This window comes from Globicephala melas, chromosome 8 (assembly GCF_963455315.2).
Source record: "Globicephala melas chromosome 8, mGloMel1.2, whole genome shotgun sequence".
Lineage (NCBI taxonomy): Eukaryota > Metazoa > Chordata > Mammalia > Artiodactyla > Delphinidae > Globicephala > Globicephala melas.
The window spans coordinates 89,748,405-89,769,517 of NC_083321.1; the positions used below are offsets into that span (position 1 = coordinate 89,748,405).

At 40.0% G+C, this 21,113-nt stretch overlaps 1 protein-coding gene across 1 annotated transcript in view; it reads left to right on the plus strand.

The window, feature by feature from the left end:
- HTR3B (5-hydroxytryptamine receptor 3B) overlaps window positions 1–21,113 on the plus strand; it is a 39,881-nt gene that overhangs the window by 13,374 nt on the left and 5,394 nt on the right. The window contains exons 4-7 of the mRNA XM_060304357.1: window positions 13,206–13,250; window positions 13,571–13,680; window positions 14,645–14,814; window positions 15,328–15,485. Of these exons, the coding sequence (XP_060160340.1) occupies window positions 13,206–13,250; window positions 13,571–13,680; window positions 14,645–14,814; window positions 15,328–15,485 (483 nt within the window). The remainder of the gene's footprint in view (window positions 1–13,205; window positions 13,251–13,570; window positions 13,681–14,644; window positions 14,815–15,327; window positions 15,486–21,113) is intronic.

Sequence of the window (21,113 nt, forward strand, 5' to 3'; positions counted from 1 at the left end):
ACGTTAGCTATAGATTTTTCATAGATGATCTTTATCAGGTTGAAAAAGTCCTCTCCTATTTTCTGTGCTGAGAGATATTTTAAAAATCATGAATGACACTAAATTACATCAAATTTTTTCTCAATCAATTTGAATGATCATATGATTTTTCTGTTTTATGCAGTTAATATGGTAAATTATTTTTGATTGATTTTCAAATGTTTATTCCTAGAATAAACCCCACTTGATCTTGATATATTATCCTTTTTATATATTTCTGGATTTGAATTCCTACTTATTGTAGATTGCATCTATGTTAATGAGGAGTATTGGGCTATAGTTTTATTTTTTGTAATGTATTTGTCTGGTTTTGGCGTCAGGGTTATGCTGGCTTTATAAAACTAGTTGAAAAGTGTTCCCTCCTCAATTTCCTGAAGGAATTGTGTAACATGGATAATTTTCTTCCCTAATGTTTGATAAAATTCACCAGTAAAACTGCCTGGGACTGGAGTTTTCTTTGTGGGAAGGTATTTAAATATAAATTCAATTTCATTAACATATATAGGAATATTCAAATTTTCTATTTCTTCTTGTGTCCGTTTTGGTAATTTGTATTTTTCAAGGAATTTGTCTGTTTCATCAAAGTTACAAATTTATTTGTTCATAATATTCTCTTTTAATTCTTTTAATGTCCAAAGGATCTCCAGTGATACTGCCTTTTTCATTCCTCATGTTGGTAATTTGTGTTTTCTCTTATTTTCCCTTGACCAATATTGCCAAATGTTTATCAATTTAATTTATTTCTTTAAAGAACCAAATATTGGTTTTGAATTTTCCTTATTGTTTTCTATTTTACTGATATCTACTCTTATCTTTATTTCCTTTCTTCTACTTACTGTGTACTTAATTTGTTCTTCTTTATCTTGTTTCTTAAAGTGGAAAGTTATATCATTTATTTTAAACCTTTTTTTTTATAATTTTAGCATTTAAAGTTATAATTTTCCCCCAAGCACTAATTTAACTGTATCCTATGAAATTTTGATGCATTTTAAAATTTGAGGTAACAATTATATAGACTGAAACTCATCATTTTTTTAAGATTCATTTATTATTTACTTTATTTATTTTTGGCTGCATCAGGTCTTAGTTGTGGCATGCGGGATCTTCATGGAGGCATGCAGGACCTTTTGTTGCAGTGTGTGGGCTTCTCTCTAGTTGTGGCACGTGGGTTTTCTCTTCTCTAGTAGTGGTGCGTGGGCTCCAGGGCTCCTGGGCTCTGTAGTTGTGGTGCACAGTCTTAGTTATCCCGCGGCATGTGGGATTTTAGTTCCCTGACCAGGGACCAAACCTGCATCCCCTGCATTGTAAGGGGAATTCTTTACCCCTGTACCACCAGGGAAGTCCCTGAAACTCATCTGTTTTAAGCCAGTCCCTTCCCCCAGCCCCAGTCTCTGGCAACCACAGATTTTCTTTTTTCTCCCTATAGTTTTGCCTTTCTAGAATGTCATATAAATGGAATCATATTGTATTTTATTCTTTGTTTTTGGCTTCTTTCACTTAGAGTAATGCCTTTGAGAGCTATCAGTGTTGTGTTGCTGCATATGTCAGTAGTAGTATTCTATTGTACAAATGTACTGCAATTTGTTTACTTATTTACCAGTTGTTGGACATGTGATGTGGGTTGTTTCCAAATTGGAACAATTATGAATAAAGTCACTATAAACATTTGCATACGTTTTCAATTCTGTTGGATAAATACTTAGGTGAGGGATTGCTGTGTTGTATAAGTCTATGTTTAACTTTATAAGAAACTGCCAAACTGTTTTCCAAAGTGGCTGTGTTGTTTTGCATTCCACCTGCAATGTCTGAGAGTTTCAGTTCCTCCCCATGATTGCCAGCACTTGATATTGTCAATCTCTTTAAATTTTAACCATTCTAGTAGATTTGTCACCACAAAGTAGATTTGTGATATATCGATGTGGTTTTAAACTTTCATTTCACTAAAAACTAGTGATGTTGAACATCTTTCCATGAGCTTACTTGTCAATTGTATATCTTTTAAAATAGAGTATTTACTCAAATCTTTTACTTTTTAAAAAATAGCATTGTTTATTACTTTATTATTGAGTTGCAGAAGTTCTTTATATAGTTTTGGTCTATTTTTGGATTCTATTCTGTCCAACTAATCAATATATTTCTCCTTACACCAATACACTGTGTCAATTACTGTGCATTACAGAAGTCTTGAAATCAGATAGTGTGAGTCTTCCAACCTTACTCTTCTGTTTTAAAATTGTTTTGACTCTTCTAGGCACTTTGCATTTCCATATAAACTTAAGAAAATTCATCAACTTCTATTTTAAAAGCTACCAGATTTTTATTGAGATTGCATTAAATCTATAGATCAATTTAAGGAGAATCAACATCTTAACAATAAGCTTTCAATCCATGACAACAGTGTATCTCTCCATTTGTTTAGTTCTTCAATTTCTTTGCATAATGTTTAGTGCTTTTCAGTGTTCTACACATAGCTGGTTAAATTTATCCCTAAGTATTTCACATTTTTGATGCTATTATAAAAGTTTTTTTTTTTTTTTTTTGCGGTACACGGGCCTCTCACTGTTGTGGCCTCTCCCATTGCGGAGCACAGGCTCCGGATGCGCAGCTTCAGCGGCCATGGCTCACGGGCGCAGCCGCTCCGTGACATGTGGGATCTTCCCGGACCGGGTCACAAACCCGTGTCCCCTGCATCGGCAGGTGGACTCTCAACAACTGCGCCACCAGGGAAGCCCTATAAATGATATTTTTTAATAAGAAAGAGAATTAAAATTTTAATAATATAAATGTATTTTAATTTGGGGTCTCTGTTACTTGCTAGCATACAAAAATATAACTGATTTGTATATATTGGCCTTGATCCTGTGACCCTGCCATCTAATTAATTTTTGAGTCTTTTTTGTAGATTCTTTCAAATTTTCTCTGTAGAAGATCATGTTGTCTGTGAATAATGAAAGCTGTATGTCTTTCTTTCCAATCTTTATAGCTTTTCTTTCCTTTTATTGCCTACTGCCCTGACTCGAACCTCTAGTGCAATGTTGAATAGAAGGGTGCACTGTTTTATAAATGTAAATTCAATAAATGTGTTTATAGTATTGTTAAAATCTCCTATAACAATTTTTTTGTCCAGTTGTTCTATTAATTTTGTAGAGAGGGGTATAACAATCCCCAATTATAATTGTGGTTTGTCTATTTATCTGCCCTGTTATTAGATGCATACACATTTAAGATCATATGTCTTCTTAACAAACAGAACCTTTTACCATTATAAAATACCCTTCTTTATCTCTGGTAATATTCTTTTTCTTGAAGTTTTTTTCTTGCTTACTTTTTGCATGGTATGTATTTTGCCATCCTTTTATTTTCAATTTCTGTGGTACTCAAAGTCATTTCTTAGAGCATGTAGTTTGGTCTTTCATTTTGTTAAACTTTTTATTTTGAAATAACTATAAATTTACAGGAAGTTGCTAATAAATTTATAGGGAGGTTCTGTGCACCCTTCACTCAATGCCCCCCAATGTTAACATCTTGCATAAATACAGTACAGTATCAATACTAGAAAATGGACTTTGGTGCTTATTCAGCTTTCTCCAGTTTTACATATACTCATTTGCATGTGTGTGTATGTTTCTCTATAATTTTATCATATGTGTAGCTTTGTGTAACCACCACTACCACCACATCAAGCTACACAATCATCATCACAGGGCTCCCTTGTACTGTTCCTTTATAGCCGCAATCCTTTCTCCCCTCTAACCCTTAACCCCTGGCAACCAATAAATCCCTTCTCTATCTTTATAATTGTGTCATCTCAAGAATATTATATAAATGGAATCATGTAGTATCTTACCTTTGAGGTTGGCTTCTTTCATTCAGTGTAATTCCCTTCAGGTTCATCCAAGTTGTTGTGTGTATCAATAATTCACTCTTTTTTGTTGCTGAGTAGTGTTCCAGGGTATTGCTATTTTAACCTGTCAACCTATGCATTTTAATGGAAGTGTTTTGTCCATTTACCAATACCATCTTGCTATTTGTTTTCTAGCTGTCGCATCTGTTTTCTGTTTTCTGATCCTCTTATCCTGCCTTATTTTGGATAAATTAAATATTCTTTAATATTTGATTTTAGTTCCTCTGAAATCAAATTAGCTTTTTTGCAATCCCTCTGTGTATTATTTTTAGATGTTATTTTAGGGATTTCCATATCCATCATTAACTTAATACAATGTACTTAGAATTAATGTTATTACACTTCATATAAAATGTACAAATCTCACAACAGTAAAATTCTATTTACCTGTTCCCCTTACATTTACATATATAATATGCCCTACAATATAGTATTATTATTTTAATGTACTTTAAAAAAATAATTCAATAATTTCTCTTTATTTTAATGGACGTGTTTCTCTATGTTAATATCTTAGTGCTGCACTATGAATCATAGACTCTGATTTTTTGACTGAGACTCAGGTATTGAAATTGATGAAAAATACTTCAAAACTGAAAGTATAAATTTTCTGTTATAACATGGTTTAAATTTTTTTTTATCTAATGAAGTTATTTTAGCATAATTTTCCTCGAGCTTAGATAAACCCCTACTCATTATTTCTTCGTCAGCAGGTACATTTATTTATTTATTTTTAACATCTTTATTGGAGTATAATTGCTTTACAATGGTGTGTTAGTTTCTGCTGTATAACAAAGTGAATCAGCTATACATATACATACATCCCCATATCTCCTCCCTCTTGCTTCTCCCTCCCACCCTCCCTATCCCACCCCTCTAGGTGGACACAAAGCACGGAGCTGATCTCCCTGTGCTATGCGGCCATAAGTAGGTACATTTAAATGCAACACAAAAAATCCTCCTTTTAGCACACAATTTCACTTTTCTCAGCTTTATTTTACCACTTACACTAGTAAAAGTACTCTATCTAAGATCCTAGAAAATACTGTTTAATTAAATGCCAGAAAATGCCCACCCTTACTATCCAAAAGACCTAGTCTTACACAAAGCCCCAACAGAAAACTCCTTTAAATCTCTTTTCTATTTGGATGTTGAACTAGAATTTGGGAGACAATTTTCTGGGGCTGCATCTTCACTTACTTAAGAGATATTAGTCCTTGCTATTTAGTTGTCAGTGGGTTATTATGTCTATATTGTTTATCGGACATTGTCCAATGGGAAAAACATGATTTGAATAAAGACACGATATGAACCATGTTATATGAAACTCCAGGGAAGAGATAGAATCAGCCTTGAGTTAAGAGCTGAAGACAGGTTTCTAGGTCTCTCCTCATCCTTCTACTTTCTGACTTCATATTGGTGAAGGTGAAGTAGAATTGCTCAGGCTTTCATTTAGAGGCTTATTTGGAGATAAAGAAAAGGAGTAAAGTCTTTATTTTACTAATTCCCTTGGAACAGCTGAATCAAATTGAAAGTTTTAATCTAACTCTTTCTTCCTACCCCAATAAAAGAAAATAAAATTATATCCCTTATGGTGGGTAAGGAGAACGCCATTATTTTTTCAAAGATATGCTTTTCTCCACTGTTGTGAAATATACTAATTTTTTACAAGAATATGTTAGGCATATTTTATTGGATATGGAAAACTTGCCTTCAGAAATATGGAAAAATCTTATATTCCATCCCTCTAGTTTTATCCCTATCTACTGTCTTAACTTTATCTTCTACATGTACTCAATGCTACAATGAACCTGAACTTCTTGTTTCCTGCCTATATGCTGTTAATTCTGCTATTTCCTCCAATGAATGTGTTTTCCTCTTCATTTGCCATCTATCAAATATTATAGTCCTCAAATCTCAGCTCCTAAGAGAAATTTTCCTCAATTCTCCAAACTGACAGCAATGTCGCCCTCTTTTGAATCCAACGAAGTATGTGTATTTCTTAATGCCCATAGTTAACTGTTAAAATGTCACATACACTAATAGCTACTTGAGGGAAGGATTTTCTAACTCATGGTCCTGTTTCCCACAATATACAGCATAGTATATCTTACTTCAAAGCTACTGGGTAGATATATGTCTAACCAATTAATTAAGATATGTGAGTACAATTCTAGGGTTGTCTTTATGAATGACTTAGTCTAAAATAATTTGCAAATGTCTCTATTACATTCAGGTGGGCTGCTCCTAAAGTTCATTCCAGAGGCAGGGCTGGTTTGAAGGACTTGATAAAAATCACTCACAAATTCTGCTCAGACAAGGACACTCCCAATGTGAATAGATAACTTGTTGGATGCATCTACCAGCAGCCGAACTGCTGGCAACTTTTGTTTGGAGTGAAGAGCTTTCAGCCCAGCTTTCATCAGTGCACCTCCCTTCCGTTATGTTTTGCCTCCTGTTTTGTTTACATGAAAGACTACAGTCTTGTCTTAGAATTTCTGGGTATTATGTGTACCTTAGGGAAATCTGATTATAGAGATAATCTACTAACAGGGAAGAGTTCCCATTTGTTTCTATTGAGTTTTGTCAATTCTGAATCCAAGATTCCTTTGTATTCCAGTCCATTGACTAGAGACTCCCAGCCAGACGTTAAGGCATCTGTTTCTATAGTCTTTGGAACTGGGAAAGATAAATAAGAATGTGCAGGAATTATCTGTATATTTGCTAACCACCAATTTAGATCTAAATAGACTCCCTCTGTTAGGAAGGCTAATGAATTCCAATTCTCTGAAATATCCTTTGCTTTTAACAAACAAGATGGAAGGCATCTAAAGAAAAAAAATAAAAGAAAGAGATGCACAGAGGGAAAAGCTGTGAATAATGCCACCAGAGAACCAATTATGTTCACCAGCTGGCATTGAGAAACTTGTTTCCCTTGACAAAAAAAAGACTTCAGTTTTAGCCTCAAACTTCTTTTTGACATTGTGTTCTTTAGGGCTGAATGACAAATCTTCCCAGACACCCCCATAAGATATTAGGAAAAAAATTCTTAACACTATTGTCACGTGTAACATGACAAAGGGCTTGGCAGGAAGAGAAAAACAAGCGAAGGCATCAACATGGCAGTTAATAAGAACCAACTAGATAAAATGACAGTGAAAATGAAACATTAATACGTAGAGACCTTCCTCCCCAGCCACATGACTGAGTCAACGAGTTATATTCACAACTTGTCATGACAGTGATAAAGAAACTGGTTGGGATATTTCATAGATGTAAAAGTATATTTGTAATGAAAGAGTAGCTAAAAGCTATATTTCTCAGTAATAGAAACAACGTTTTGGACTTTTTCCATTGTTAAGGGGGGACCCTCTTTGATTGCAGCTAAGCCTAGAACTGTGCCTTTTGTGTGTTAGTGGGTGAGATATGATCTAATTCAGGCTCTCTCAGCCAGTAAAACTTGGAAGAAAGTGGTGTCACCCAATCTTGGGCTCTCAGTAGAGGTCTTTTTTTAACTGCCCTGAGCCCCTCAGAGCCTATCTTGGCTGGGAGTCCTCTCTGTACCTCCTCCAAGCTGTTTCTTAGGGAAATACTTGTGAATTCAGTGTTTACATTTTGTACAGTCAGTCCTCCATATCCGTTTTGTATTTGCAGATTGAACCAACTGTGCCTCCAAAATATATTAAAAAAAAATTCCAGAGACTTCCCTGGTGGCTCAGTGGTTAAGAATCCGCCTGCCAATGCAGGGGACAAGGGTTCGATCCCTGGTCCTGGAAGATCCCACATGCTGTGGAGCAACTAAGCCCGTGTGCCACAACTACTGAGCCCATGTGCCACAGTTACTGAAGCCCACGTGCCTAGAGCCCACGGTCCACAACAAGAGAAGCCACTGCAATGAGAAGCCTGCACACCACAACAAAGAGTAACCCCTGCTCTCTGCAACTAGAGAAAGCCCGCACACAGCAACAAAGACCCAAGGCAGCCAAAAATAAATAAATAAAATAAATAAATTTATTTTTAAAAATTCCAGAAAGTTCCAAAAAGCAAAACTTGAATTTGCCATGCATCAGCAACTATTTACGTAGCATTTCATTGTATTGGGTATTATGAGTAATCTAGAGATGATTTAAAGTATACTGGAGGATGTGTGTAGGTAATATGCAAATACTTCTCCATTTTATACATAAGGGTCTTGAGCATCTATAGATTTTGGTATCTGAGGGGGTTCTGGAGCCAATGCCGCATGGATACTGAGGGACAACTGTATACCATTTTAAAACCTGTCTTTCTCATGTATCTATTTGAAGTTCATAAAAATCTGCAGAGCAAGTTCACTCCGACTAACCTTTGCTGAACCACTGAAGTAGAGTCCCTCTGTATCTGTGCACAATCCCTTTTTTCTCAAGGTATCTAGAAATGTTTATTCAATAGCAACTTACTTTTTTGATTGCAAAAAGGGGGAACTTTAAAAAGTTTATTGTTTCTCTTTCAAATGATGCCATCCTGTGTACACCCGTATAGTCTGAGCACTACACAATTCCAGGTGCACCCCCCACAAGAAGTAAATGTCAATGGCTCCTCCCTACCCGCCACCCAGCCTGGATTGAAGAGAGTGGTAGTCTTGACCCTATGCACAAAGATTATATATATATATATATATATATATTTTTTTTTTCGGTACGTGGGCCTCTCACTGTTGTGGCTTCTCCCGTTAAGGAGCACAGGCTCCGGACGCGCAGGCTCAGCGGCCATGGCTCACGGGCCCAGCTGCTCCGCGGCATGTGGGATCTTCCCGGACCGGGGCACGAACCCGTGTCCCCTGCATCGGCAGGCGGACTCTCAACCACTGCGCCACCAGGGAAGCCCCAAGATTATATATTTTTGATGTGATTGGATAACTGACTGGATAATTAATTTAATATACTTTGTTCTGGGGAGGAAAATGGAGCTGTTGTTTGCTTTCATGCCATAACTCCCCAGCTCTATTATTTTACTGAAATTGGTATTACACTTAATATTACAGAAATACAAATGTTATTTAAATGACTCCTCAGCTTTGAACCAAAATCAGTAAGGAAGTGTTTTACACATTTTATTTCACATGTTTTTATCTTGGATTTTCCATGCCTCTTATTCTCTTTGAAGGATACAGTTGGAAAGGAATGGTTTCATCAGTAGTTTGTACCAGCCTTCTTACCTATACATTCCCTGAAACATCTTCAAAAATGGTTTCCTGGGACTTCCCTGGTGGTCCAATGGTTAAGCCTCCACGCTTCCACTACTGGGGGCACGGGTTCAATCCCCAGTCAGGGAAATAAAATCCCGCATGCCGCATGGTGTGGCCAAAAAATAATGATTTTCTTTTTCTTTATTAATACATTTTTTAAATGGCAGTTCTATTGAGATATAACACAACCACAAAAGTCATCCATTTAAACTATATAATTCAGTGGTTGCAGTATATTCACAGAGCTGTGCAACCATCACCACTATCTAATTTCAAAGCATTTCATCACTTCCAAAGATTTCATACCATTAGCAGCCGCATCCTGCACCCCACCCTCACCGGCCCTAGGCAAACACTAATCTACTTTTTAAAAAAATTTTCTTTTGATGTGGACCAGTTTTTAAAAAGTCTTCATTGAATTTGTCACAATATTGCTTCTGTTCTATGTTTTGGGTTTTTTTTATTTTTGGCTGCAAGGCATGTGGGATCTAGCTCCCCAACCAGGGACCAGACCTTCACTCCCTGCATTGGAAGGTGAAGTCTTAACCACTGGACTGCCAGGGAAGTCCCACTAATCTACTTTTTATCTCTATAGATTTGCCTATTCCAGACATTTCATATACATGGTATCATACAATAAATGGCCTCTTGTGATCGAATTCTTTCATTTAGCATAATGTCTTCAAGTTTCATCCATGTTGTAGCATGTATGAACATGCTAGTTTTTAGTGCTGAAAAATATTCTATTAAATGGATATGTACCACATTTTGTTTATCCATTCATCAGTTGATGGATATTGGGTTATTTCTACTTTTTGGCTGCTATGAACAGTCCTGTACAAGTTTGCTTTTTTTCCTGTACACACTGTGTGTGTGTGTGTACTTCTGTTTTCAAGAGTCTTGGTTATTCACTTAGGAGTGCAGTTGCTAGGTCCTATGGTAACTCTATGTTTAACTTTCTGAGGAACTACCATACTGTTTTACACAGTGGCTGCACCATTTTATAATCCCACTAGCAATGTAGGGGGGCTCTAATTTTTCTACATTTTCCCAACACTTATTTTTTGTCTTTTTAATTTTATCCGTCCTAGTGGGGTGAAGTGGTATCTCATTGTGGTTTTGATTTGCATTTCCCTAATAACTAATGATGTCGAGCATCTTTTCAAGTGTTAATTGGCCACATTTATATATCTCCCTTGGAGAAATATCTGTTCAAGTCCTTTGCTTATTTTAAAATTATTAATTTTGCTTGTAGTAAACTACACGTAATATAAAATTTCCATCTTAACCTTTTTTAAGTGTACAGTTCAATGGCATTAAGTACATGCTCATTGTTGTACAAACATCACCACTGTCCATCTCCAGAACTCATCTTCCAAAACTGAAACCCTGCACCCATTAAACACCATTTCCCCATTTCCCATTCCCCAGCCCCTGGCAACCATCATTCTACTTTCTGTCTCTATGAATTTGACTAGTCTAGGTACTTAGACCATATATAGTGGAATCATAAAATATTTGCCTTTTTTTTTTTTTGCGGTACGTGGGCCTCTCACTGTTGTGGCCTCTCCCGTTAAGGAGCACAGGCTCCGGATGCGCAGGCTCAGCGGCCATGGATCACGGGTCCAGCCGCTCCGCGGCATGTGAGATCTTCCCAGACCAGGGCACGAACCCGTGTCCCCTGCATCGGCAGGCAGACCTCCAACCACTGCGCCACCAGGGAAGCCCTATTTGTCCTTTTGTGACTGGCTTATTTGTGACTTTGCATAGTGTCTTCAAGGTTCATCCGTGTTGTAGCATGTGTCAGAATTTCCTTCCTTTTAAAGACTGAATAATATTACATTGCATATATATACTACATTTTGTTCATCCATTCATCCACTGAGGGGCACTTGGGTTGCTTCCACCCCTTGGCTATTGTGAATAATGAACATAGATGTACAAATATCTGTCCAAGTCCCTGCTTTCAATTCTTTTGGGTAAATGCCGAGGAGAGGAATTGTTGGACCATGTAGTAATTCTATTTTTAAGTTTTTAGGAACTGCCATACTGTTTTCCATAGCAGCTGCACCATTTTACATTCCCAACAATAGTGCACAAGAATTCCAATTATCCTCACCAACACTTATTTTCTGCTTTAAAAAAAAAATAGTAGCCATCCTAATGAGAGTGAAATGATATTTCATTGTGGTTTTGGTTTATATTTCCCTAATGATTAGAGATTATATCAGCCAGCTCCAACTGCCGTAACAAATACCATAGACTGGGTGGCTTAAACAACAGAAATTTATTTCTCACAGTTCTGGAGGCTGGGCAGTTCAAGATCAAAGTTCCAGCCAATTTGGTTCCTAGTAAGAGCTCTCCTCCTGGCTTGCAGATGGCTGCCTTCTCACTGTGTCCTCACAGGGAGGAGAAAGAGAGATCATTCTCTCTTCCTCTCTTTCTAAGGTCACCAATCCTATTGGATGAGAGCCCCACCCTTTTGACCTCATTTAACCTTAATTATCTCCTAAAAGTCCTATCTCCAAATACAGTCATATATGAATTTTGGAAGAACACAGTTTGGTCCATAGCTGTGATGTTGAGCATATTTTCATGTATTTATTGGCCATTTGTATATCTACTTTGGACAAAAGTGTATTCAAGTCTTTTGCCCACTCTTAAATAAGGATATTCGTTTTGTTTTGAGCTGTAGAAGTTCTTTAATATTCAGGATAATAACCCTTTATCAGATATAGGATCCACAAATGTTTTCTTCCATTCTATGAGTTGCCTTCTCACTCTGGTGACTGTGTCCTTTTTTTTTTTTTGCGGTACACGGGCCTCTCACTGTTGTGGCCTCTCCCATTGCGGAGCACAGGCTCCGGACGCGCAGGCTCAGCGGCCATGGCTCACGGGCCCAGCCGCTCTGCGGCATGTGGGATCTTCCCGGACCGGGGCACGAACCTGCATCCCCTGCATCGGCAGGTGGACTCTCAATCACTGTGCCACCAGGGAAGCCTTGACTGTGTCCTTTGATGCTCATTTTTAAATTGGTTTATTTATCTTTTTATTGTTGAGTTGTAAGAGTTCTTTATATATTCTGGATACAAGCCCTTTACTAGGTATATGATTTGCAAACATTTTCACCCATACTGTGGTTTGTCACTTGACTTCCTGATGATGTCCTTTCAAACACAAAAGTTTTAAATTTTGATGAAGTCCCATTTACTTTTTCTTTTGCTGCTTGTGTTTGTGGTGTCATATCTAAGAAATTATTGCCTAATTCAAAGTCATGAAGTTTACTCCTATGTTTTGTTCTAAGAGTTTTATAGTTTTAGCTCTTACATTTTGGTTTATGATCCATTTTGAGTTAATGCTTGTATATGGTATGAGATGTTCCTTTTCCTTTAATCCCTAAGAATATAATCATTTTAGCATGTTTTTACTAGATTCAATATGAAAAAAAATTAGTAAAGTGGGTTTTTTTGTTTGCTTGGGGAGATCTTTTTTTTAAATCACTGACGTGGGAAGCCACATCTATTTATATCACCAAAAATATACCTCACTTGGATTAAGCTCATTCAGTCTGTTTTATAAGCAGAGAAATCCAAGCATAAGGTAACAACAGGAATGGCTGCCAATGGCAGTTGAGATAACACTCATTGAAAGATTATGAATAACATCTTGATTACAAATAAAAGCGTGGTCCCATCTTTTTAGTCCAAAATTGGCTACGACTACATATCATCTTTTCGTCTGATTAATGGCAGGGTAACAATTAGAGTAGGAAAGAGATTCACAAATCATTTAAGATGTCAAGTGCAGTTAGTGTGTCATTTTATCATAGATAATATAGTAAAGCTCATAGCGACAGGTGTATGTAATAAATAAGAACTGAGAATACTCAGATATTGAAGAGTCAAGGTAATGTTTCTAAAATCAGCATTATTTTGTTGGATTTGATTTTCTTCCTCTGAATTGTCATACTGTTGAATTGGGCTTTGATTTTCTGACACTCTAAGATTTGGTGTGGATGTTCTTTTTGCTTTGCAGGATGCACAGAATCAAAAATTAAAGACAAGTGTATGGTACCGTGAGGTAAATGATTATGTTTTCTTCCGTGCATGCTGGACTCCTGAACTCAATCTGTTGCAAGATGTAATTATTCGAAGAAATAGATACTATCTTGTGTTTCTAGTTCTTTATGTCTGCAGCAGACCTGATTTATTAGAATCTGAGTAAGATACATGGCCGTGGTTTCTGGTTGGGGCAACCCTCTTTAGGAGCTGAATGGAAAGTCCTCTTCCCTGACAGATAGAACCAACGGGCTGATCAATTGAGCTATTCATCCGAATCCCTCTTCAGTTCTTTGATGAGATTGGCATTGCCCCTGTGTGATGTTTCCTTTTTGGATACAGGTTTGGGATGATGAGTTTTTATCCTGGAACTCCAGCATGTTTGATGAGATTAGAGAGATCTCCCTACCCCTAAGTGCCATCTGGGCTCCTGATATCACCATAAATGAGTTGTAAGTGTGCTGGGGTGTGTTTCTGTGGGGTTTAGACTGCTTAGAATATTCAGGCTGGTTGCTGCTTCCTTTAAGTCATTGTTACTATTTTTTGTTTCTCAACTTGAAGAAGAGCATACTGTTGGGAATATTCAGGTTAGAAGTACCATGGGTTGACATCATTTAAGATACAGATTTGATTGCTAATGCTTGATGTTACTCATGGATTATGTCTGTGTGTATGTGTGTGTTTGTTTTATACATTTACTTATTTATTTATTTATTTATTTTTGGCTGCATTGGGTCTTTGTTGTTGCGCGTGGGCTTTCTCTAGTTGAGGGGAGCGGGGGCTACTCTTCGTTGCGGTGCGTGAGCTTCTCTCATTGCAGTGGCTTCTCTTGTTGCAGAGCACGGGCTCTAGGCATGCGGGCTTCCGTAGTTGTGGCACGCAGGCTCAGTAGTTGTGGCGCATGGGCTTAGTTGCTCCGCGGCATGTGGGATCTTCCCAGACCAGGGCTCGAACCCATGTGCCCTGCGTTGGCAGGCAGATTCTTAACCACTGCACCACCAGGGAAGTCCTATGCCTGTGTTTTTTTTTTTTTTCTTTTTTTTACATCTTTATTGGAGTATAATTGCTTTACAATGGTTGTTAGTTTCTGCTTTATAACAAAGTGAATCAGCTATAAGTATACATATGTTCCCATATCTCTTCCCTCTTGCGTCTCCCTCCCTCCCACCCTCCATATCCCACCCCTCCAGGCAGTCACAGAGCACCGAGCTGATCTCCAGTGAGTTGACTTACAAGGCCGTCATTGCTGAACCCACCTTTGCCAGGGTGGCTATCTCATGTAAAGTGCGATTCTGTCTTTGCACTTCTAGGCTAGTCTTGGGTGTTACGGTCACTATCATCTCATAATCAGTTCTGCTTATGTATTGGAATGACTAAAGCCCTTTCTGTAACAAAGATCTTTTGTGTTTCATATAGTGTGGACATTGAAAGATCACCTGATCTTCCCTATGTTTACGTGAACTCATCTGGGACCATTAAGCACTCTAAGTCCATCCAACTGGTCTCTGCATGCAGTTTAGAGACATACGCTTTTCCATTCGATAGTCAGAATTGCAGCCTAACCTTCAATAGCATTCTGCACACAGGTAAGCCATGAGAGGTGTAGCCTGCTAGTGGGCAAACACACTTGTGCTGGGTTGGCACACATAGGTGAAATTATTACATTCTGCTGTCCCTCAGGTCTATTTTATTCTTGCACATAATTGACTTTTTATAAATCTAAATCTCTTCTTGTAGTTATTTGGCTCCTGCTGTAATTCAGACTAAGTACAGTATTGTGCCCAGAGATATTGCCCTTTGCTGCTGTTGGTTTGAAAATACAATATTAGGCCTCTATTGCCATTGAGAACGTTATAGAAGTCTCATTCTATAGACAATGGAGTACAAACCCTCAGTTCATAGCTGCTTTTTTTCATGACCTGAAAGTTTTTATCCCCCATCCCTACCCCTAATTCAAAATAGTATATTGAACCCCATCTCCATAAGACTGTCCATGTGGGGACAGGAGTAAAAAGGAAGGATTTGAATTACGAGTTGGAAAAGTGGGTTAATATTGGTGCCTCTCTCCATGGGAAGTCAAGTGTTTCCGTTGTTTTCAGTGGAAGATGTAGACCTGGCCTTCCTGAGAAGCAGAGAAGACATTACACATGACCAAAAAGAATTTTTGAATGACGGTGAGTGGGAACTTCTTTCTGTGTCCTCAACATACAACATCCTGCAGAGCAGCGCTGGAGATTTTGCACAGATTCAGTTTAATGTAAGTCCTCCCCATTCCTGTCCCTGTTGTCCACTTCTCTGCAGTCTTTCACCTTCTCTATTGGGCTGAGGGGTCTCTCTCCTGCATCTTCTCATTCATTACCACCTAAGTACAGGAGATTCCAATGGTTCCAACATCCACTTGCATTTTGGCATTTCAGAGACGAGAGATTCAGCCGTAGATCCTGGACTCCTGCTGTAGCTATTCCATATGTGAATATAAAGAGAATGGTTTTCAGACAGAGACCTGAACCAGCCCCTACAGCAGGAATCTTCAAGGCTTTCAATACATGTAACATCCTCACTTTTAATTGCTACTGAGAGAGAGAGAAAAAAAACCCCACAACAACAGCAACAAAAAAATGGGAGAAGAGTGTCTCTTCAACACTAATGTCCTGTTTGCAATTGAGTAAATTATTAATTAATCCCAGACTCAAGTGCATAAAATTATCATATTATTAACTTGAGTATCTTGAGGGATTAGCTAACAAGTCACCTGCAGGATCCGCAGAGACCACTGGTGGTTTCCAGGTCAGAGAAAACAACTACTCTAGAACGACGTGATAAGAACCCGAACTTCTCAGACGTGTCACCGGGAATGCCCTTGGCTGCACTGTTCCTGGGGAAATTTGTCCAGCAGACACCTGGGAGGCAGTTGGGAGCAGGACAGTGAAGCCTGATACTTTGCAGCAAGTTTCTGCAGCCGGCAGACTTGTCATTAATATTCAGCCCTGCTTTTCTGCACAAAGTCAGCTGGTGGTGGGAGCTGGGGGCAGTGGGAGGGTCTTTCATGCCAGGTAATCTGATTGAAAAGTAGAGACTACAGACAGGTCAGGATTGCACAGATGAATTCACACAGATGAAGTCTCCTGGAAACAAACCTTTTGAATAAGAAGGAAAAGTCAGACTAGACTAAGGTGCTACGGTTACAATGGATAATCATATGCTAAGGGGAGTGGTGGGGATGAAATAAGCGATTATTGAGGGCACAGACGTCCTCCATTGGTTAAAAGGTGTGGTATGCAGCTTTCTAGCAAAGCTCTTGTTAAATCAAGGCCTCTTAGACACAGCTGTGATTTGAACATGACTAATGTATAACTCCAGGCACCAGCTACTCCCAATTCATACCTTCTTTGCGGTAGGGCTTGGGTTCTTGCCTATTCTGCTTGGTTTTTATCAAAGCTGGCATCGTGGCTTGTTTATCCACTTTTTTACAAAGAGAAAGGGAGGGGAAAAAGAAAGCTTTTTTAATTTCAATGAGTTTCTTGGCTAAGAGTAAACACCTCATTAATTTTAAAGATATCAACCCACAAACATTATTAATGCAGCCCGAATAATGGAGATCATTAAAGGGAAATGTGAGGGAGTAGCACATGCAAGGTGGAACACAGTCACCTGTCAAGCACTCTGGAGAACGCTGCACACACCATTACCTACATGCACGGAGGAGACAAGCAAAGATGGGAGACGGGGCAGGTAAACAGGAGTGTGTGTTCCCGCGCACACAAACGCACTCTCTCCATAGAGCAGCCATTATTTGTAGTTACATGTCACCATTTACCCTAGATATTAATTGCCTTCTCAACAGTGGCAAGAGGTTTTCTTTTTTTACTTTATTTATTTATTTGTTTGTTTATTTTTGGCTGTGTTGGGTCTTCGTTGCTGTGCGCAGGCTCTTCTATAGTTGCATCGAGTGAGGGCTACTCTTTGCTGCTGCACGTGGACTTCTCGTTGAGGTGGCTTCTCTTGTTGTGGAGCACGGGCTCTAGGTGTGCGGGCTTCAGTAGTTGTGGCACGTGGGCTCAGTAGCTGTGGCTCGTGCACGGGCTTAGTTGCTCCGCAGCATGTGGGATCTTCCCGGACCAGGGCTCAAACCCGTGTCCCCTGCATTGGCAGGCGGATTCTTAACCACTGCGCCACCAGGGAAGTCCTGGCAAGAGGTTTTCTATGTCCTAGCTCCATGTTAAATATGATGAACAGAGGTGTAAAAGATTGTTAAAGGGAGGAGACGATCTCCTCCCTGGATCTCGGGGACCAAGGTCCCATTCGTTTGTTGTCTTCACTGCCACCCTTCTTTTCCATTCAGTGTTTACATTGAGTGGGGCTGGAGGGGACATCGGTGCGAGATTTCATGCTCTTGGAACTTCTCCCTGGGGACCTTTGCCCTGGGGGTTAAGGTTGGTTATCTAGCAGGCTGCCTTCCACCCTGGCCCTCTGGAACAGAGTAGGGAAAGAATCCTTGGAAGAGCCACAGATCGTGTTTGGTAAGGCAGGGAGTCAGACTCAGGGGCATTCCTGCAACTTTGGAAGACAAAGTAGATTGAATGACTCTCCAGTTCAGTTCTTTGTCCCCCTTGACCTCATTCAGCCTCCCTGACTCCCTATTCCCCCTATGTGCACCGTGTTGGCCCTTGTTCTCCTACTCGGTGCCAGACATCCTACTCTGAATTTAGCAATCAAGTCACCCTGGTGTCCTTCAACGACCTTTAGCCAATAATGTGAAATTCAGAGCCCAGTTCCATGCCAACAATGGGCCTGCCAGGGTCCTGACAGCAAAGGGCCAACTCCCTCTTAATCTAATCACCTCCTATGTCCAAGTCCAGGCTACCCAGCAGCGGGTAGGGAACAGGTGGGGCAGGCAGGAGGAACAAAGATCTATTCTAAGTACGTCATCAACCTGGGCCTGATGTACATGCTGCCATTGATACTGAACCAAATGCTCCGGGTGCCCCATTAGTTCTGGCTAATGTGCAATCCTGTCTGCAGCTCTAGGACATGTATTGTTGATCAGAGGGCACCAGTGACACTTTGGAGTCAGGCTGTATTCCACAGGGGGCCCAGAGCACAGGCACCTCTGCCTACGAGGATGTCTGTGTGCAGCCTGGCACCCGATCCAGCAGCCATAGGAGGGGAGGTTTCCTCCAACACATTGCCAGAGGTGCTGGTTCCCAGAAAGAGCAGGGTGAACATTTGATTTCTATATGGTAGTGTTTTGTTTCTTTTTTGTTTGTTAGAGAATGAGGGTAGGGCTTCCCTGGTGGCGCAGTGGTTGAGAGTCCGCCTGCCAATGCAGGGAACACGGGTTCGTGCCCCAGTCCTGGAAGATCCCACATGCCGCGGAGCGGCTGCGCCTGTGAGCCATGGCCGCTGAGCCTGCGCGTCCAGAGCCTGTTGCTCCGCAGCGGGAGAGGCCACAACAGTGAGAGGCCCGCGTACCGCAAAAAAAAAAAAAAAAAAAAAAGAATGAGGGTAGAAGTGAGAGGCGGTAGAAATAAAATTTGAGAACTCACGTTGGATGGAAAAGGGCAGACCGTTGTGGGAACTAAAGTGAGCTGGACCACAGATGTCCTCTCACTGACTAAATTTCATGTGGCCAGAATTGGGAGGCCCACAGGGGACTCCTAGAAAAATGCAGAGGGGCATCTGGGAAAGAAAGGCGCCTTGTTTACCCTCACTTTCAGATGTAATTTTCCTTTCTAGAGTAGGGTAGATTAATTTCATTGAGATATCCTTTGAATGCAGCTCAGAAACTTGATAGAGGATCCTTCTAAGCTCTATTAGGTCACACCAGAGACAGAGATAAAGAGAGGAGACACACACACACACAGATATATAGATAGATGATAGATAGAGAGATAGAGAGAGAGAATTTAGACCCCTAGAAACCCTTCCAGGGTCACTCAAGTAACCCTGGAATCACGGACTTTCTGCTAATCCAACCCGACCCATGGTCTAGATCCAAGAAACTCTCACTCTTGTGCAAGGATCTTACTTAAATGGCCGCAACTTTCCCATTCTTTCTGAATTGGGAATGTTAGGAGGGGCTTGGGAGAGGAGGAGAATGGGCTTCCGTATGAAGCGTGAGTCTGGGCGTCAAAATTCCAACTATGTCATAAAGATGGTCATGCAAAATTGAGTACTGGTGAGGTCTACCATCAAGGAGGCAATTAGAGGCTAACCTTGGGGCCTATTCCATCTCCAAGGAGCTCTCTACATACACATTCTGAATTAGATTGATCTCTTTCATTAACATCAATAGGCTGCAAATACCTTTGTGTACTTATTATTACCTGGCTTTAATGGATAATGAAATTGTGGCATAATATTGCTAACACCTGAAGGGTGTCTAATGGAGAATACGGACTGAAACCAAAGTGCTTTTTCTTCCCCTTCTGTGGAATTTAAAGGCACCAGCTCCTTTAGTCCATTCGAAATGATGGGCTCTAGGTAGGGGCAGTTCTGCAGAGAGTGGTGTCTCACTGAGCTGGTGACATACCGTCCCCTGGCATACAGGGGTCACTGCCTGACATGACCTGCAGAGAGGTAGCCCTCAGAACACTGACCTTAAGATGAGAGCCCCCCTTTGGGTTCACTCCACTCTCCCACCCTACTGGAGCTAAAAGAAGCATTATTAACAGACTCTAATACGGCTCAATGAACACCTTTTGTGTTTTTATCGTGCACCAAGCTCAATGCTGAGCACTGAGGACACAAGCATGAATAAAACAAGTCTCTTGGTTCCTATCACAGGCCTCAAAATCTGCCCAGGAAGACATGGTAACAGTAACCACAAAACCAAGCACTAACTCCAAACCAGGCACTGTTTTAAGAGGTCGTACTGTAACCCTTACATGTCTATGACATGCAGCCTCTAAGGATCGACATTTTTACAGGTGTTTGAATTGGGGTGCAGAGAAGTTAAGTATCTTAACCAAGGTTATAGGGTGACTGGTGGAGCCTGGACTTGACTCCAGAAACTCTGTGCCTAATCCTATACGATGGTGACACACAACTAAAGATAAGCAGTAATATTCCAGTCCAGTCTGTGGCATCCTGCCACTGTGTGTTACCGGCCAAGTCGCCTGTATTAGTTTCTTAGAGCTGCTATAACAAAGTACCACTTTAAAACAATAGAAATTTCTTCTCTCACAGTTCTGGAGGTCAGAAATCTGACATCAAGGTGTTGGCAGGGTTGGTTCCTTCTGGGCACTCTGAGGGAGAGACTGCTCCATGCCTCTCCCTTAGCTTTTGGTGGTTGCTAGCAATCTTTGGCTTTCCTTGGCTTGTAGACATATCACTCCAATGCCTGCCTCCATCCTTACGTGGCATTATCCTTTGAATGGATACAAAGGATATCCATTTTTTCTTCTTCTTACAAGGACATCAGTCATATTGGGTTAAGGGTCCACCCTATTCCATATGACCTCACCTTAACTAATTTCATCTGCAATGATCCCATTTCCAAAAAAGGTCATATCCTGAGCTTCTGGAAGGACACAAATTTGGGGGGGCATTATTCAACCCAGTACCATCTGCCACCCTCTGACTCCCCCAAATTCATGTCTGTCCCATGTGCAAAATATAGACGCCCTATCCCAACATCCCCAAATGTCTTAACCCATTCCAGTACTGATTCGAAGACCAGAATATCACCTAAACTTTAACTCAGAAAGTCCCAAATCTTGTCATCAAATCAAGAATAGACCCTGGGTATGGTCCATTCTGGGGCAAACTTCGATCTGCAGACTTGTGAAATATCTAACCATCAGAATCTGGTTCCTGATCCCATAAGACGTGGGTTGGGGGTTTGGGGGGCAAGAGTAGAGACTTGTCCGGTCACCAGTTCTAA